General features: G+C 32.1%; 1 protein-coding gene across 1 annotated transcript; it reads left to right on the top strand.

Moving 5' to 3' along the window:
• On the top strand, positions 1 to 15,433 carry LOC143059134 (uncharacterized). Its single transcript, XM_076232621.1, has 7 exons — positions 1 to 177; positions 2,655 to 2,721; positions 5,751 to 6,062; positions 6,711 to 7,145; positions 12,233 to 12,340; positions 14,466 to 14,531; positions 15,019 to 15,433. The coding sequence occupies exons 2-7, from the start codon at positions 2,664 to 2,666 to the stop codon at positions 15,060 to 15,062; spliced, it is 1,023 nt and encodes a 340-aa protein (XP_076088736.1). The 5' UTR covers positions 1 to 177; positions 2,655 to 2,663; the 3' UTR covers positions 15,063 to 15,433.
• Positions 15,434 to 19,787: the final 4,354 nt, after the last annotated feature.

Here is a 19,787-nt window from a genome sequence, read left to right on the forward strand (position 1 = left end):
TGATGTGAACTAATTGTTGGTTGAACAATTCTTTATTCAGTGTTTACACGGATTAATAATTTAAAGTATTTTGTTACAAACACTATCTAGTAGTTTCGACATGTTTACAATTATATAGATAGCACCATTAGCACCGCTTGTGCCAAGACATTCTGATTTTCAAGGCAATTAACGCAGGTAGGCACTTGTTTGCAATCACTTCGTTTTAGCTACAAGTATATTATGTTACATTTTACTTGTATTGTACGTTCGTTAATCTATGTTTAGGTTCCTGAGATACACACAAACGCGACTTGATCATGATTCGTACCAAATGAAAAAATATATTAACAATGTTTTAATTCGCAAATTAACAGCACGATTATAATCTACTTTTAGTGTAAAACGTAAAAATGACAATAACGCTTTATGAATAATATGTGTATCTGTATGAAGAGATTTTCTAGATAAAACTTCATCAGAAACGCTCAAAGCCAGATAGATGAAAGTCAAGAATGTATATAATCTGTAAAAGATGTTAAAGGAACTAGACACATTTGAGGTCCTTCGGCGATTTCCCTTTTAAACATTTTTGACGTTGCCAATGTAAAACAAGAAAATTCCTTTATATTCAAATATTTTAAACGGAATATAGTTAATTTTGTAACGTTTAGACATGAAAATTTTTACAGGTAAAATGTTCCTCTAATTGATTACATTTACAATGAGAAACGCTCAAAACCAGATAGATGAAAGTCAAGAATGTATATAATCTGTAAAAGATGTTAAAGGAACTAGACCCATTTGAGGTCCTTCGTCGATTTCCCTTTTAAACATTTTTGACGTTGCCAATGTAAAACAAGAAAATTCCTTTATATTCAAATATTTTAAACGGAATATAGTTAATTTTGTAACGTTTAGACATGGAAATTTTTACAGGTAAAATGTTCCTCTAATTGATTACATTTACAATGTATGTTGTATAACAGGTTGAAAATATTATATACTTGATTGAAAATATACAAATATACAGGTATAAGTGCTTTCAAATTAACTTTTGTCATCATTTGGCAATTGTTTTACATTTGTAATCCGTCGTAAAACTTCGTCGTTTCTAAGAAACCTGATTGAAAAACAACGTTAATTATATAATGCGTAGAAACAAGATGAGTAATTATATTTTGCTTTAACCATTTTGGTCGATGAGTTTACGTCATTTGTATTTCTTTTAAAAATACGGATAGGAATAAGTCATTATGATTTAAATAAACTCATCATAGAAACCAGGATTAAAATTTTATATTTATACCATACGCGCGTTTCGTCTACAAAAGACTCATCAGTGACGAATAAAAAATATATCAAAAAGGCCAAATAAAGTACGAAGCTGAAGACAACTGAGGACCAAACATTCCTAAAAGTTGTGCCAAATACAGCTAAGGTAACATATTCCTGAGGGAGAAAAGCCTAAGTATTTCAAAAATTCTAAATTTTGTTAACAGCTACTTTATAATTATGAACATATTAATGATAACTCAGGACAACACAGAAATGCTGACTACTGGGCTAAACACATCATTTTTATACTTAAAATAATTATAACACTGGACCTGTAAAAAGTAAAATAACAAAAATTCTGAGCTACTAGAAAAATCCAAAACGGAAAGTCCGTATTCAAATGCCAAAATCAAAAGCTGCTCAAACACATCAAACGAATGGATAACAACTGTCAAATTTCTGTTTTGGTACAGGAATTTGCTTATGTAGAAAAAGGTAGATAATAGCTGGTTTCACAGCTAGCTAAACCTCTTATAATTTCATTATATTTACAACGATGTGTGACCAAAACAAACAGACATTATAGGTAAAAATATCAAAATATGGGTACAACAGTCAATATTGTGTTATAATCTTAATCACTTTAAAACAAACAACTTTGTAACATGTGTAACAAACAAAGAAAGATATAAAGGCATATAGACAAAATTCATTAACAAAAACAAAATACTAAAATACCAAAAGTTACACAATAATACAATGACGGGATGTATAAGTACAGAAACACGTCAAATGGATACCGCCAAAAATATATGAGAAATATACCGTAGCACATAACAAAACGACGAGATGTACAAGTACAGAGTAACGTCTAATGGATAAAAAAAAAACAGACTTTACAGTACTTTTACAATTAAAAGAGTACTATAGCACGCTTTTTATAAATTCTGATTAAGTTTGTAATCTGTTATCCCTCTACACATGCTACATGAAATTCGTAATTGTCTTTGCCTTTAACTTTTACGATTAGCTCAAAAAAATATATAATTAGTACAATATTAAACAAAAAACTAAATAAAATTAACGTATGGTCTCGTGCGAGAATGTATATCTAGTGAGTGGTTACTAAAAAATTAATATAATGAACTCTGAGGTGTCAACCTGATGGAGCAATAAACCAGGAATAACACCAAAATGAGACGCACAAAGTCGGCTACGAATTTATTAAACCTTGAGTAGAAAAAAATGCATTCTTTTGTAAGCTTATAATTATCAATGTATGACAATGAAGATACATATATGCTTATGCAAGCAATAGCTCTTTTCTATTAAATCTTTGCACCTCAAACGGGCTTTTATTGTGTTCATTCAATGTACAGAATTTTTGTTGATTTCAGTTTACAAGAATGCATTTTCCACATAAGATCATCTTTCTTATGTATTTAATTGGGAGCAATGCCCAAGGTAGGTAAATGTATATTATAGTCTTATAAAGTAGATATATGCATATCATATAAGTCATGTGTTATGTTAAAGTAAAGTCGTGTTGGGTTCAAGTAAGCTGTATTGACATATACCATAGTCGAGAGCACATACTCCTTATCGATTTCTAATATGACTGAAAGAGGACATAATACAGGATCGATATGACAAAAGTAAAAACTGTTCATGATAGTTATAGTAACAGCTTGCAGTATACAACTGATCAATGACAAGTACAAATGACAGAAGACTCCTACATGATCAATATGAATTAATTGTTTTAATTTTCCTTTAAATGCAAGACATGTGGAATAATCTAAAACAATGATACTGGGCGATGAATTACCCTATCAATCACCAGAAATAACCCTTTCAGTCTTTCGATATTTGCAGGAGTTGTCTCTAACTAATATGACTACAATAAGGGTGTAAACGAAAAGACAACGTCCAGGTAAAAATTATATTGAGTGTTTAAGAAAACGGTATTTGAAAATAATTTGTCATCCTTCGTTGTACATAGGAGGTATTTTAAGACATACGAAAATTAGTTCACGTAGTTGATTTTACAATAAACGTTATTGCTGTTTAATCAAATCTGGGGGAAAAGTCCCCTAGAAAACTTCAAGTTTGTGTCAAGTGTCCCAAAAACAAAGGCCATTACAAAGGACTTGAGGGAAGACAGTTTTAGAACATTAAAATTTAAAATTTTTGATAGATCATGATTCATTTCCAAACTGCACCCTCAGTGTGACAATTCTGGATCAACCTTTCAACGGTCCATCATTGTATCAAACTTGATCAAATATAACGTTTCGCAAAATTAACACATCCATTTTCGATGATTTTTTTAAACGAAAAACGGGAACTATTGTTGGTAGACAAGTACATATTCTGTATTACCCAGTTTCTGTACTTGTCCTGCAAAAGTGATCTTTTTTAAAACATATCGACGTAAAATTTATAATGTATTTCCAGTCATCGGTCAATAAACAACTGAACAATGGTTGCTGTAGTTTAATAACGTGTTTCAAAATGATAGATTTACCGTTTTGCGTTTAGAATCAAAAATATTTGATGTTATAGTTTTTTGTAAAATTTTCATAGGTTTTAGACACATTGACTTTAAACAAAAAAAGACATTCAAGTACAAAGTTCTTTGGGTTCTCTACTTTTGCCTATATAATTTAAACATTGTGGCATTGTATTGACATCTGATTAGTATTTAGGACTGAATGTTGCCCTTCAAATGTCTTGTGGTAATTGTTGCCCTTTAAAAATGTTTTATTGCTATAACGATAAGTACTGTAAAATACAAGTACCTAAATATTACAATAATTTTAAAGTAAAGAAATAGTACTAAATATTAAAAGTAAATTTCCAGTACTACATATTTTTAGTACAGAAATAGTACCTATGCAAAAGTAGCTGTGTAATGTTTTTTGTATGGAAAAATAATATTTACTTTGAGTTCCTTTATATTCAAAATAAGAAAACAGAAAGATTGATAGGTATTCAAAGTAATGTTTTCATCTTTTCGAAATATAATTTAATATAATAATTAAAGTTAAATGTATTTTAAACCGTATATTTTGAGTATACATCAATTAGACTTTGTCTTTCCGTATGTTGAAACGGATAGAATTTACAAGTTACACTAAAATTATCTGCCAAAAAAAGTATAATTTACTAATTGTAGTGCAAATAGCCATACCTTAAGCAACACGACGGGTGCCGTGAGTGGAACAGGATCTGATTCCCGTTACAGAGCACCTGAGATCAATCCCGGTTTTCGTGTGTTGCTCAATCTTTCATTTCATTTGGTGTGTTTTGTATACTGTTGTTTGTCTTTTGGTCTTCTGCTCTTTTTGCCATGGAATTTTCAGTGTATTTTCGAATTATGAATTTAAATGCCCCTTTGATATTTTGCTCTCTGTTGTACCTTTCTAGCATTACCCATTTATAAACTTTATATTATAGGGACACTAATGAAGGTTTCAACTCCTTCATGTAAAGTTGACCTTAAATGGATTTGGATAATTTGTAAGTCCTGTTGGTCATACAGCCTTTTTACTGGTTCGGTTCTTGCACATTATTTTCTTACAAATATTTGACTTTAAGTGTTCCTGATGAATGTAAATCAGAAAAGCGCTTTGGACACATGCAATTTGTAACGTGTTGTTTTAATTTTTAACAGCAACGGGTCGTTACCTAACTTGATGGACTATCAATCCAGGTGGGTATTATCAGCTAAGTAGACATTACTTCTTCACTAACATGATTTATAACAGGCCATTCTTAAATTGCGCTTTTATAAAAGTTGAAAGTATACAGATCTATTTCAGGAAAATTCTACCATAGATTGATTTGGCTATCTATCAAGGTCATTAGTCCTCATATAACTCTCCAAGTGTTTTGATTCTTATGCATCCTTTGCTTTGAAATAATCAGCTTTAACCGTTCCCGATGATGGTAAATCCAGAAAAGCGTGTCGGGCGCATGAACTGTATGATGTGCTGTTTTCATATTGCACGGGGGGAGACAGACATTTTGCATTTACATAAGTTTATAATATTTCATTCATAATATGAATTTCCCCACAACGTATAACTTTATCATGCACTGTATATTCTTTTGAATTGAGAAGAAGCAAATATCATTCATAAAGGAATACATATAACATATACATATAAATGATAGCTGGTAGAGACTCATTGAAATGCTAAAAAACGAAACAAAATTATTTTTCCTTATTCAGATTAAAAAATGACTTGTACTTGTGAGACAAAACATAGTTTCTAAACGTATTGTGACGTAATACAAGAAGCATAGCAATGAAATTGATGTATGATTCAATTTTATATACTAGATAGATGCATATCAATAAAGGTCTAAAACTCAAGACCGAGTAACACGAATACAACCAACAATCGGTGGTGATCTCAGATGCTCAGGCATGGTTTACGAAGTTAAATTATCATATTTTTTAAAATCATTATCAATATTCATTTCAGTGTTTCTAAAAATGGTAACGGATAAGATTTCGATAGGAGGAGATATCACACTGACATGCACTTTACATGGAATACAAGCGATTGACCGAAAAATAACCAGACAATGGTCCATGGGAGATGATGACAAGCTTTTATGTTACAATGGGCGAATACATAATCGTAGAAAATATGAAGAAAAGATCCTTTCAGTGAAAGAATTTAGTCTAACAATATTCAATCTAACAGAATCGGATCTTAATGTAGTATATCTATGTCGTTATGGATTTGATGCAGCAAGTAAACTAATTGAAGCAGATGAACCAAAAGTGTTTTGTAAGTATGGGGTATTATATAATAGAAATTACGAAAATGGATAACCTTAATTATATGTTTCGTGAATTATCTTGTGGGAAAAATAAGGTTACTGAAGGGATATAATCTAACACAAGCCAAGTGCAAAACAAATTAGAATGGAAGATGAAATCATCAAATTATAAAATTTGCTGAACGATACGATGTTTCTGAATTAGATGTTAAACTTATCGTCTGATTAAAGAGATTGTAATGTGCAACAGAAGTATACTGGTGTTAAAAAGTTCATAAATTGATTGAGAGGAAACAAATCCGGGCTACAAGCAAAAAAGCATCAATTATAAGAGAAGAACAGACAAAAACCTGAAACACTTAACTGAGAAAAAAACACCAACAAAACCCACTAACATACATAGTAACGAACTAGATTATCATGTCTGGTATGGCATGTGCAGGCTTATATTATAAGTTTACTTTCTTCAGAACAAAACTAACAATGCACATTGAATTGTGGGCTATCGGTTAAAAAAAATTACATTATTTAATGAGCACATCTGACGTGTGTATGCGTAATTACTATATAAATATTTATGTATCATGTATATGACAGATTTTTCTATATGTTCATTTTCTAAAGTAAAACTATCAGCTATTGTTGTGCTTTTTCAGTGTCATTAAGATTGGTGCAAGATTCCATTATAATCGGAGGAGATATCATATTGACATGCGCAGTAAATGGATTAAGCACAGTTGATAGAGACGTTACAAGACAATGGTCAATGGGAAATCATGACGAACTATTAAGCTATAATGGCCGAATAAACAATCGACGAAAGTATGAAGAAACTATTCTTCATGGGAATGCATTCACTTTAAGAATATTCAATGTAACAGAAAAAGATGTAAATTTAACTTATCGATGTCGATATGGTTTCGATACCGCCTCATACTTCATCAAAATAAACGAAAGTGTAAGTCTACAGAAAAGAATTCATATTGATCATTCATTCAATATATCATCTCATCGTGCAGCAGGTCAAAAACAAAAAGTGAATTTTAAAGTTAATCATGTCAATGATACAATTTCCTCTGAACATAATAAAGGTAAGCTAACTATCATAATGAATACATTTCCAACTATATCAAGGATGTATCTATAGAACTATCTTTTGACAGATATTGGGAAGATATTGTGAAGCTATTGATTCATGTGTATGGTCGCGAGTTTTTGTTTGTGTGTATTTCAAAAGTTAATGAGACATAGACCAAACAAAATTGTTTTGTCGAATTGAAAACAGTAATTTTCTGGTTAAAAACAATATTTATACTTTTAAGGCAATAGATGAAATAGGGAATAATAAGGACTATGTCATTATAATAGAAGCTCCAATTGGCCGTATTTAATTTTATAGTTCTTGATAACTCTATCTATTTGTGTTGTCTTTTCTTTAACTGATGTATCGAATTTAATTTTTTCTAAACTTATCTAATTGTAAATTCGTTTAACTAATCGTCACAATCATAAACACGATGCAAAAATATGTGTTACCAGCAAAGGATAGATTAAATTGATTGGAAGGTCTGTTTTTCTTCTTGAATATTTAGGACTGGTATAATACTTATAACGTCCTCGTACATATGATATTTCAAACAGTTTTTCTGTTTGATATTTTCTGATTGACATTAATGAATCCATATTTAAGACCAATGTTTGTTTTTATACCATACAAATCGAACGAACAAACGAACGAACGAGAAAAACAAATACAATTTAAACGTTGTGCACACAATATCAACATTTTATCTAAAGATTATTCTTAAGCCTTAGCATTACATTTAAAATATGTCAATTTGAGTGTTCTAACAAAGAGAAGACTTTAATTTTCTCGTTTGAATTGTTTGACATTGTCATTTTGGGGCCTTTTATAGCTGACTATGCGGTATGGGCTTTGCTCATTGTAAAGGGAATTACGGTGACATATAGTTGTCAATTTCTGTGTCATTTTGGTCTCTTGTGGAGAGTCGTCTCATTTGCAATCATACCACATCTTCTTTTTTATGTTTAAATTTATTTGAAGGTCTAATAAGCGTCAATTATTTGTGAACAACTATTTTCCTATATTAAAGCACTTCCTATGTAAAATCCTAAGACGTGGTAAAAAGGCAAATTTTTCCTTAACATAATGACGTGGATGTAAGCAACTATAAGTAACTATTCGACATTTGACAATGCACAGAACCAGAACATTATAGTAATCTATGAAATGTTCCACCATGAAAACAATTCAAACAAAAATACCGGTCTAATATTTAGAAAAAAATCCTGAAATTCAATATATAATTGCCAATACATACCACGTAATGAAAGGTCCAGATATCTTTAAAAATGTAAACATACTTGTAACTGCTCAACTCTCCCCTAACCAGAGAAATTGTGTACGACATATCATAAGAACAGGCTGTAAAAAAGCTAAAAAGGGCTTGAATGATCAGGTCAGTGTTAAACTCACTTTGAACAACTAGCAAAAAGACTGAATAAAGTCCAAAAGTAAACCGATGGTCAATAGTCATAGATCGAATGAGCAAAAATAAATCGAAGTCAGTAGGGTAATAGAAAAAAGAAACATATCAAACATACCGAACTCCAAGGTTTTTTCAATTAGGAATGGTCCTTTTCAAATGGCAAAATCAAACGCTCAAAAACATCAAACGAATGTAAACAACTGGTATATCCCTGTCATTCTCATATCTGTTTACATGATATATAAAACAAAACTTTACTGTAAAATATGAGGATTTACTTTTTCGTTTGAAATAGAAAATTTAAAGGTACCGCCCAACTTCGAATCCACATATTTGTATCTGTGAAATAATTAAGTAAAGGTTTAAATTCAAGTTATCAACAAAATCATTGTCTTTATATTTTACAAGTTAATATATGACGAAATGCGTCACTACAGATAAAGGTTCAGTGAACATATTGTGATATACTTATATAAATCTCGTAAGATGTAACAAAGGGAACATACTCGTCCAAAAAAGGTTGACTAGTCTTTTTTGGCATCAATTTAGACATTCACATGTAAAACTTACATATATTAATATAAGGAATGATAGGTATAGATTATCGGGTTTTCTACACATTGATATCGTAAAATATCAGCCGCGAGCCACAATGTGAACCTTTTTGGTGAGTGAGCGTAGCGAACGAGCTAAAAAGTTTCACATTGTGTCGAGCGGCTGATATTTTACGATATCTATACGTAGAAAACCCGATTATCTGTTTATCGTTCTATTAATGGTCTTTTTTCCTCTCCCTAAGACAGTTTTACGCTTGACGAAAGCAAGCTTGATAACGTCTCCTCTCGCATTGTGACGTCGCTGATAACTTCTCCTCTCACATTGTGACGTCGCTGATAATGCCTGGTCTCGTTTTGAAGTCTTGATTATCGGAATTCCAATGGGGACTAACTGTGCACCACTCATTGCAGACCTGTTTTTGTATTGCTATGAGTTACAATTTATGACAAAAATAGCAAAGACCCACCGAAACAACATCTGATAAACAAATTTAATAATACTTTTAGATATTTGGATGATATTTTGGCTCTCAATAATGACGACTTCAGTATATATATTAAAGAAATTTATCCTGTTGAACTTACTTTAAATAAAGCTTATACTAACAATGACCACTGCCCTTTCCTCGATCTTGATATCTATATCACTAATGGAAAGCTGAATACTAAACTTTATGATAAAAGAGATGATTTTTCATTTCCTATCGGTAATTATCCATTTTTAGATGGTGAGGTTCCCTTGTCACCATCTTACGGTGTTTATATATCTCAACTTGTACGATTCGCTCGTGTATGTACCAATGTTTTAGATTTTAACGAGAGAAATTTATGTATTACTGAAAAATTACACCAGGGTTTTCGATATCACAAACTAGTCAAAACATTTACTAAATTTTATCATCGGTATAAGGACATCATTCATAAATATAGCTCAACATGCAGACTTCTTGTACGTTCAGGTATTTCACATCCAATGTTTTATGAAAATATTCTTTATCAAGCACAAAGGTGTCAGTATTCACCTCAAAAACTAACAAAACCTTTGAATAGACTTATTAAGAAGGGATATAGTTACGATACTGTTGTCAGGTCATTAAAGATTGCATATTTTGGCGTTAATATTGATTCACTTATAGGGTCTTTGCATCGGAACTAAACACATTTATTCAAAAACCAGTTGTTGGCATGACACGGGTTATGTTCTTCTCATATATGTTATGATGGTATGATTCTAAACCCCTAACGGGAAGGATTGTGCCTGATGTTCATATGATGAAATCATAATCTTTCAGTCAGTTTAATTGAAGTCTGGAGCTGGGATGTCAGTTAACTTCTAGTAGTCTGTTGTTATTTATGTATTATTGTCATTTTGTTTATTTTCTTTGGTTACATCTTCTGACATCAGACTCGGACTTCTTTTGAAATGAATTTTAATGTGCGTATTGTTATGCGTTTACTTTTCTACATTGGCTAGAGGTATAGGGGGAGGGTTGAGATCTCATAAACATGTTTAACCCCGCCGCATTTTTGCGCCCGTCCCAATTCAGGAGCCTCTGGCCTTTGTAAGTCTTGTATTATTTTAATTTTAGTTTCTTGTGTACAATTTGGAAATTAGTATGGCGTTCATTATCACTGAACCAGTATATATTTGTTTAGGGGCCAGCTGAAGGACGCCTCCGTGTGCAGGAATTTCTCGCTACATTGAAGACCTGTTGGTGACCTTCTGCTGTTGTTTTTTTCTATGGTCGGGTTGTTGTCTCTTTGGCACATTCCCCATTTCCATTCTCAATTTTACATGCAATATTTTGTCATTAGAAACGTTTCTAATTATCATATCTTATTTAACGTAAAAAGTCAACCGATTGAATAGAAAACAACTGTTATGTTTGATTTATGTATGGGCATTTTCTAAAGAAAATGATGGGTTAAACCTTGTACAATAGCTAGTTATATTTCCTACTTGTATGTTATATTTAACATTGCATTAAATGCAGGAGGTTTGGCTAGCCACAAAACCAGGTTCAAACCACAATTTTTTTCTTAAATGTCCTGTACCAAGTCAGGAAAATGGCTCTTGTTATATTATAGTTCGTTTCTCTGTGTGTTATATTTTAGTGTTGTGTTTCCGTTGTGTCGTAGTTCTCCTCGTAAATTGAAGTATTTCCCTCAGTTTTAGTTTGTAACCCGGATTTGTTTTTTATTCTCAATCAATTAATGAATTTCAAACAGCGGTATACGACTGTTGCCTTTACTCAATAAGATTTTTTAAGAGTTTTAATTACATATGAAAATTTATGTTTGATCGAATAATTATATCTAGGTTAGGACGCAACAATTTTCTATACTCTTATGTAAATAACTTGCTCTTCAGTATTTATTTCTAACCTTTTTGCAACAAAGGTTTTGGTTTTTAGTTTAAACGATTTCTTTTTCACAACTGTCATGACTGTTTGTTCATTCAAATTTTCATATTTATTACCTAAAACCTTACTATCAAAAACTGGTCAACGTCTCTTTCCTTTGTTACAAGAATGATAGAGTTCGGTTCGCGTTATGGAATATCTGTTTCATAGATGATGACGGGTATGTTCCAATTGTAATAACTAAAATCCATTACCTTTTACCCCCTGAATGTTACCTAGACAAATAGACTTATCACCGGGTTTGTACAAATATGAGCAAACGACGGATGCCACGTGCGGAGAAGAATATGTTTCTCATTTCGGGGCAGCTACGATCACTCCCAGTTTTTGGTTTGGTTCGTGTTGCACAGTCTTTTGTTTTGTCTTTTGTTTACCATGAAGTTGTCAGTTTATTTTCGACTTTGATTTTGACCCTTTTGGTCATACTGGTATCTTTCGTCTTTATTATGGTGAATAGATGAAGTAAATAATATATAAAATTGTCTGAAGGAAAATTTGTGGTTTTAAATGCTAGTTATAATTCATATATCTTTGATGAGTTCATAATTGTTAAATTTATAGTTTCTGCAGATTGAAGTATAGCTTTAACCTTATAATTTATATCAAATAATGTTTATCTGAATACTGATCAATAAACGTATGTTGGTAGTACTCTTACAATAAACTACATTTATTTTCTTCTTTTCAGGTTACTTTAAAACAAAGGTTATCTTGTTATCAACACTGACTCCACTAGCGATATTGGTTTTGGTAGCGGTTATTTTAATTGTGAAAAGAAAACATGCACGAACTGCAGGTAGATAGAACAAATCTCGAATAGAATAAGTATTCTTTAATGCCCGCGTCACACTGTCCCGCTTTTTATATACGATTGACACCCGAATGCGAAAATTGTAAGTTCGTACGAAGTTAGTCCCGATCTCGTTAAAATACCATAAAGTGACCGAAGCAAGTACGATGAATAACAAGGTCTATACGATGGTGCCGAAATGATATACGATAGCAAAAGATGGACATACGAAGGTTAACCGGGTATTTAAGCTTCATATCTCAGCCGAATCCTACACGATGGATCACGAAGGCTACACGATGGATTACGAAGGCTACACGATGGATTACGATGATGGTTCGATGGCCATACGATGTCTGAAATACTTCGTGTACAGCTTACGATGCATTTAAATTATATCCCGAAGGCATCATGCGTTTTAAATTGTTTGATCAATATTGAATATATATTATACTGTACATTTAATTTCTGGTTTAATCATAAGACTGAAGACCTTGGGCTTGAAGGGTAAAACTTGACTCTGAGTCTCTGCATGTAATGCCACCAAAGGACAAGGTCATGCAGATGAACTTGTTTTTTCTCCTTGAAATAGCATAATACACAGGAAATTGATGGCTCATTTTTAACCTGCTGGTTCTAAAGACAATATTAAAGGTATTTCCAGTTACTGAATGTTTTGGTTTTGGTCCCCAATATGTTACATACGAGGGGAGGACAACTGTAAAATGTGTGCACTAGTCTGAATAATTACCCATAATTATGCCCATGTTTACTGATCTATCTTAAAGGTAAGGTAATGGGTTCGTTGATCCCTTTTATTCGAAAAGAGCTCTTTCCAGGAGAATATCATAATAATATAGACAAAAGAAAGGATGTGGGGAAAGCAACAAATGCGGCAAAATATGACAGATAGAAAACAAAATGGTTATGGAGTAAACATTCGTGTGACAACAACTCAGACCATTCATAAAAAATCAGAATAATGAAGAAAAAGTTGGTTTCCCTATATACGTGTACCTGCAGTGTTGGTGTACGAGGCGCGTTTACGATTTTCATTATGTTACTTGATATGAAAAATTGACAAAAAATAATATTTTACTTGTAAAAGTAAATCTTGAGCCTGTAATAGCTGCTCTTCTTGTTCCATTTGAAATAATAGAAACAACGCTGTAGTCTTTCTTGTTCTCATGGAATCATATGATATGAGCTCAATGTTTTGTGAACGTCTTAACTGTCGTATTAGACTGACCAGTGCATATCGCGCATGGCACTTTAAATGTATTTTAGCTCGAAAATTAATTTACATTTAGCTGGATTTATTGCCGTCGTAGTTCCATCTTGTCGCCTTCGTACTTTTGGCAACACGACGGGATTACGAGGTCTTCACGAAGTCGTGTTGCCATCATAAGATCTTCGGGTAGCTTCGTGATTCATTTGTGTAGACATCGTAATGTCAAAGCTGCCCGATGGAAACGATGGAAACACGAATGCAATACGATGTTCAAGGATGCATTCCCGGTGACATTACGATGGTGAGGATGGTGATACGAACTCAATACGAACCCTCAACATCGGACGCACCTTTGGGGATTTTTTTACATGTTACAAAATTTAGAACCCTTCCCGAAATTGTCCCCGAAGGCTAGAAAAAGTTGCCGATGGTTCTACGATGGTTAAAGACGGCACTACGAATAGCCCGATCTGGATACGATCAGTCCTGAAATTGAAAATTTCCATAATCGTGTTGCCATCGACGTAAAAATCGGGACAGTGTGACGCGGGCAAGGAAATACAGTCGAACGCTATGTCAATATTCGATATTGGAACAAATATGTCGAAATATTATTTTAAAAAGGAGAACATTCTATGTACAAAATGTATATGATCGAAATTAGCATTTGACAAACATTCTGAAAATTTCCAGTATGTAACATCAATTATTTTCTTACTTCGAGCGTAGATCCAGAAATGTAGCAGTGGGGTATCCATCTACAAAATAAGTTTCAACCTAATTTTGGACGATTTTCTATTTAACTTAACCTAAATCACATAAGGGATACGCATGGATTTACATCACTGAAATCCCTCTGGAACCTCTAATTATCCTTATATAGAGTGATTTCTTTTTCAGAAAGAAAGGTCAAGAACCATATAAATAACATAATGGAACGTGAAAACCTTTGTACATCGTCTGAAGGTAAGTCATATAATACAAATAATGTAAAAAGCAAAAGGATTCATTGCTCTGCTCATTACATTTTTACACATACATCATGACTCTGACATTGTGCACCATGTTGGTACACTATATGTTGTCCTAGAGACCAGAGTATTGACCAACACAACAAAAAGTTCCATCCAAATATGGTCATTCTAGTTTTAAAAGATTATAAAAGCAAATCAAAGGGTCTTCCTCTTCTGAATAGGTAGGTATACTATCGATTTCTAAAATTCAATGCTTGCGAAATGATATTGGTGACTTTTAATAATGTTTTTTCTAAAAGAATTCTCAAAACAAATTAGGGCTGAAGTATTGATAATAACTATTCTTTCATTGTACGTAATAAATAGGTAGATTATATAATATTATAACTTGCTCAATTAAAAGTTATTGCAAAATTTTGTAAACAGCAAATTAAAATAAAACAATATCAATCTGAAACTTTGCATTTGTTTCTTTTTAGGAGAGGGTATTTCAAAGACAATTAATTCTCAAACTGAAGCTTAAGTCTAGTCTTAGACCCATGACTGGAAACAGGCACAAGAAGAATGCTGCGGAGCTAGACATGTTTAAGAGAGGGGCAAAAGATATCAGAGGGACGGTCAAACATCGAAAATAAACTGACAACGATATAGCTTTTAAAAAAACCAATAACAATTAAACATAGCTGGCTTGTTTTCTCGAATTGCTCACAAATGAATTTTTACAATTGAATTCAGCCACAAATTTGAACAATTACTTCCGACTATGGTGGAAGAACTGGTTTCTGTTTATTGGAAAAAGAACTATCTTTCTCGATATAGAGACGTTGCAGGAGATGTTTATAACAATGAGTGTAAAAGTAGTCTGTTATCAAATTAAAGTGTTTCTTCACCTTCCTTGTTTGCTTGTGCTCATTTGTGTTTTAAATACTCCCGCAACTAAAAGTTGAGAACGTTTTTTTTACTTTCTGTACGTTCGTTCTACATCAAAATAAAACAATGAAAGATAGTCTTTTGTTCCATATTTGTCAATATGCTATTGAGTCAACTTCTATTTTATATAGATATAAGAAGATGTTGGTTGACCGTTATTGAATAACCATTTCACAAATGATATCGGATATGTTCCTTACGTCGTAACTACAATCCTCTTCCCTTTCATGAATGTGACCTACCGAATTAGACTATTTACCGGATTTGTTATCACTTAAGCAACACGACGGGTACCACATGTGGAGCAGGATCTGCTTACCCTTCTGGAGCACCTGAGATCACCCCTAGTTTTTGTCTACAGGATATTTTTGTTCGAGGTTCCTAGTTCACGTGTTTCATTGCACATACTCACTTTTATACTAACACTGGTGATGTTAAAATAGGAAACATATTGATATTTCTGAAGAAATTTCATAGTTTTGTGGTCTCGACACTGTTCTCTCTTAGAGGAAAAATACTCCCATGTCATCATCATTCCAATACATCTTTAGAAAAATTTCAATTTTAAGCTGTTTTGCTGGGGCGGGATGTTCTCGCTCTATTGAAGACCCATTTATGTTTTATGCTTTGGTCTTTTTGACGAATTCCTCATTTCCATTCTCAGTATTAAGGAATGTTAATTGTGCTGTGTATTTCAAAAGAGATGTGTCCTTATCAATTATAGGAATGCACACCAGGTCTACACTATGCAGAGGTTTTGATAAAGCCAGTTGAGTCACTGAAAAATAAAATTCATGGGATAGAAGACAAGACAATTTACAGCGGAATAGATCATTCAATGAATAGAGGTGAAAGACGATCAGACCATAGCGATAATGAAAAGGAAGATGATTCTATCTATATACAAAGCCTTGATGTAAACATGCGTAATTACAAAAATACTTGTGTTCAATGAATGATATCAGAAAAACTGTCAATGCAACTTTATGCTAATGCATATAAAAAGTGCAATAATTCGCAATTCGTTGAAATTTGTAACAATTATTGACGTTTTATAATTTTTATAAATTAAGATAAAAAGATTTAATGGGAAAGTCCTTGTTTGACATTGTTTTGGTTTAAACTCGTACAAAAATGAAGGACGAATACATTAAGTACAAGCCTTCAACTGATTAAATGCAAGTGAAATGTTATTTTAAACAATCAAGGTTTTCTACAAAAATTCTTTAATGTTTCAATAAAATGTTAAGTTTAGATCTTCATGTGACTGGTTTATGTGTTTCATTGTGTCCACAAGTTTAAACCCATTGATAGGTATGGTTATTATGATTTTAACATTTATCTAATCTAGATAAAAAATATTATGCATTCTAAAACAAGACAGATCAAAGATTCCAGGCTTACAATTTAGTACGCCATACGCAATTTGTCTAACTATTTATGCAGTAGAATTTTATTCCAGTAACATACACAGAGTCATTGCATTTCACGTATCAATTAGATGAATACGATTCATAAATAAAGGTTACTTCACAGACAACCTAGTTTCATTCTCCATTACAATGTTTGTATTAAGTTTTTTTGATACGAATAAAAAAAACAAATTTTATAATAATTAAAATTCAAAGTCAAATATTCTGTCAAATGATCTTTTAGCTTGAAATGAGGAATAGTTTTGTAAGAAGGGAAGCACAATTTGTTTTATTCGTAAAATCATCGCCCGATTAACATATCAACTAGGGTATGTGGTTTGTATTTTGCAGGATAATGGCCAACACCTGTCTGATGACATGGGTGGTCATGTGAAAATGTCAATTTAGTCAGGTTTAAAAAAAGCTAAAAAATCTGAGCTTTGTCATCGTCAAAGAAAAAGGCTTAGTGTCCAAAATAACGACCATAACAAACTGCCAACAATTGTGTCATGGTACTTTCGAAAATCGTTGTCGCCATCAATGTGAGGATCGAACTTGCAGGCGTATGAATTTTTTTTCCAGATGGTTGAAATACCCCGCCTCCAATCTCTCTCTCTCTCTCTCTCTCTCTCTCTCTCTCTCTCTCTCTCTCTCTCTCTCTCTCTCTCTCTCTCTCTCTCTCTCTCTTTTCAAACACGACTACTTACGTGTATTGACTTCATCAAGAATCGACTATGATAATTTCGTTTAGGTACTGCATTCTTTGTCTTTGTCGTTAATATCTCATTATAAGTTGAGTTCGTTTTATTGGTCGTAAAGCTCAAAGGCGGACACAATTCTTTCCCTTTATGACTCCTATTGTAATCAATAAATAACACGAAAGTTGCCAGTCATCTGGTAACAATAAAATAAATCAAATATTGATTTACCTGTCGTTTACTTTTTTTAAAAGAATATCTATTTTTGGTGAATAATTCTGATCTGTTTAAATTCCATTTTAAAGAAGTATTTCAATTCACCTTTCAATTGTGGTATTTGAGGCTTATGATTGAATTGAGATATGCCCACGATTTTTACCTATAGATACGGTAATTAGGTATATTTTTTTATGTAAATCCAAATAAATATAAGATGACAAACCTATGTGTGGTATCACTCTTTTCAATTTTTTAAAATGTGTAATAAAATGTGATGTCTTATGGAACATAGGAGTGCAATTGGTTATAAAAAAAGTCATGTTTCAGAATGATAGTTTAAATTTACTAAAATATAGATTCAATAAGGTTACTTTTAAATCAGGTAAGAATTATCTATATTTTAACTTAAGTTATATTTAAACGAAGGGAATTGATAAAAGTGAGATTTTATTATGTGTACAATTTGTTTTGCAAAGACGAAAATTCTAAAAACCCTTTTGTTTGACATAGCCAAAATTTAGGGATTTTGTACAATTACGCCTTAAATATAATACGTGTCCGTTCTCCTATATGTCATTTTTTAATAATAAAAAAAAATGCAGAGAATGATCACACCCTTTTATCATTAAAATATTTTTTTCAATTATATATTTTTTGAACTATTTGAACCGTTGGCGGGACGAACGGTCGGACGAACGAACGAACGGACGAACGAACGAACGGACCCACAGACCAGAAAACATAATGCCCCTCTAATATCGTAGGTGGGGCATAAAAATGTCTATCATCATTAAACAGGCTGATTTGGTTTTGACTCTATTCAAGTTAAGTAAATAAGGCGCTTTGTTACAATTCAACAATCTATATAAAATTCAAGAGCATTTTGACCCAAAAAACATAACGTATGCTCAAAATACTTTTCGTAAGAAATTTGATGATAAACAAAAACACCTCCTCTAAGAAAATGTATATAGGAGAAGATGTGCTCCATAATATTTCACAGCGCTTTTTACAATTTTGCAATGTGACAGTAAAAGAGATAAAAGAATATAAAGGGACACTAATACTCATAAGACTACACCATGGTAGAAAAAAAGACAAAAGACAAGCAACAATATAGAAAACACAACATAGAAAACTTAAGACTCAGCAACATGAATCATACTAAACCCCAGCGGTGATTGGTGTATATGTTACAGTAAATAGGTGAAATTAGGAATTACATGTAATTACTAAAATTTAGGAATTACATGTAATTCCCGATGCACTTAGTAAATACAAGTAATTCCTAAAACTGCCCAGTAATTACCAGTAATTACTGATTTTAAAATGAATTTTTACACCTATTTACTAACTGTTAAAACAATGTTGTAATATGGTCAGCTAGTCAAAAGTTATGGTAATACTAATTAGAAAATCAGTGAGTATTCAGCTATCAAAATTTTAAGGGTTTTGCAGAACCCAGTGTCTCGCCTTCTTTTGCTGTGAGTCGCAGGCCCAACAAAAATAGGGAAAAAACATATTTATAATTTTCCTCTAGATACTATCGTTTGACAAGTTCTGCAAGAATCTTCTATCAAAATTTGTTAAAAATTCAGGATGGTTTATGAAATTTAAACTTTAACTGCAGAGTGTATGTTATGTTGACTGGAAAAAATAGTCCGTTTAAATAAGTAATATACGAAAAAGTAAAGTTGTTTTTACAAACGTTACTTCTAGATATTATCTTATGATCATAAACAATCTTCTGTCCAATTTTGGTAGAAATCCAGGATATTTTGAGAAAGTTATTAAAATTTTAAAAAATTTTACCACAGTGTGAATGTAACTGAGATAAAAACTAAGTTCCTTTATAAGTGTAATACGGAAAAACTTGATTTTATTTTTACAAAATACTTCTTGAAATTTATCTTTTGATCATAAGCAACTGAAGCTTCTGTTCAAGTTTGGTAGAAATCCAGGATAATTTGAGAAACTTATCATAATTTA

The sequence above is a fragment of the Mytilus galloprovincialis genome, chromosome 14 (genome assembly GCF_965363235.1).
Source record: "Mytilus galloprovincialis chromosome 14, xbMytGall1.hap1.1, whole genome shotgun sequence".
Lineage (NCBI taxonomy): Eukaryota > Metazoa > Mollusca > Bivalvia > Mytilida > Mytilidae > Mytilus > Mytilus galloprovincialis.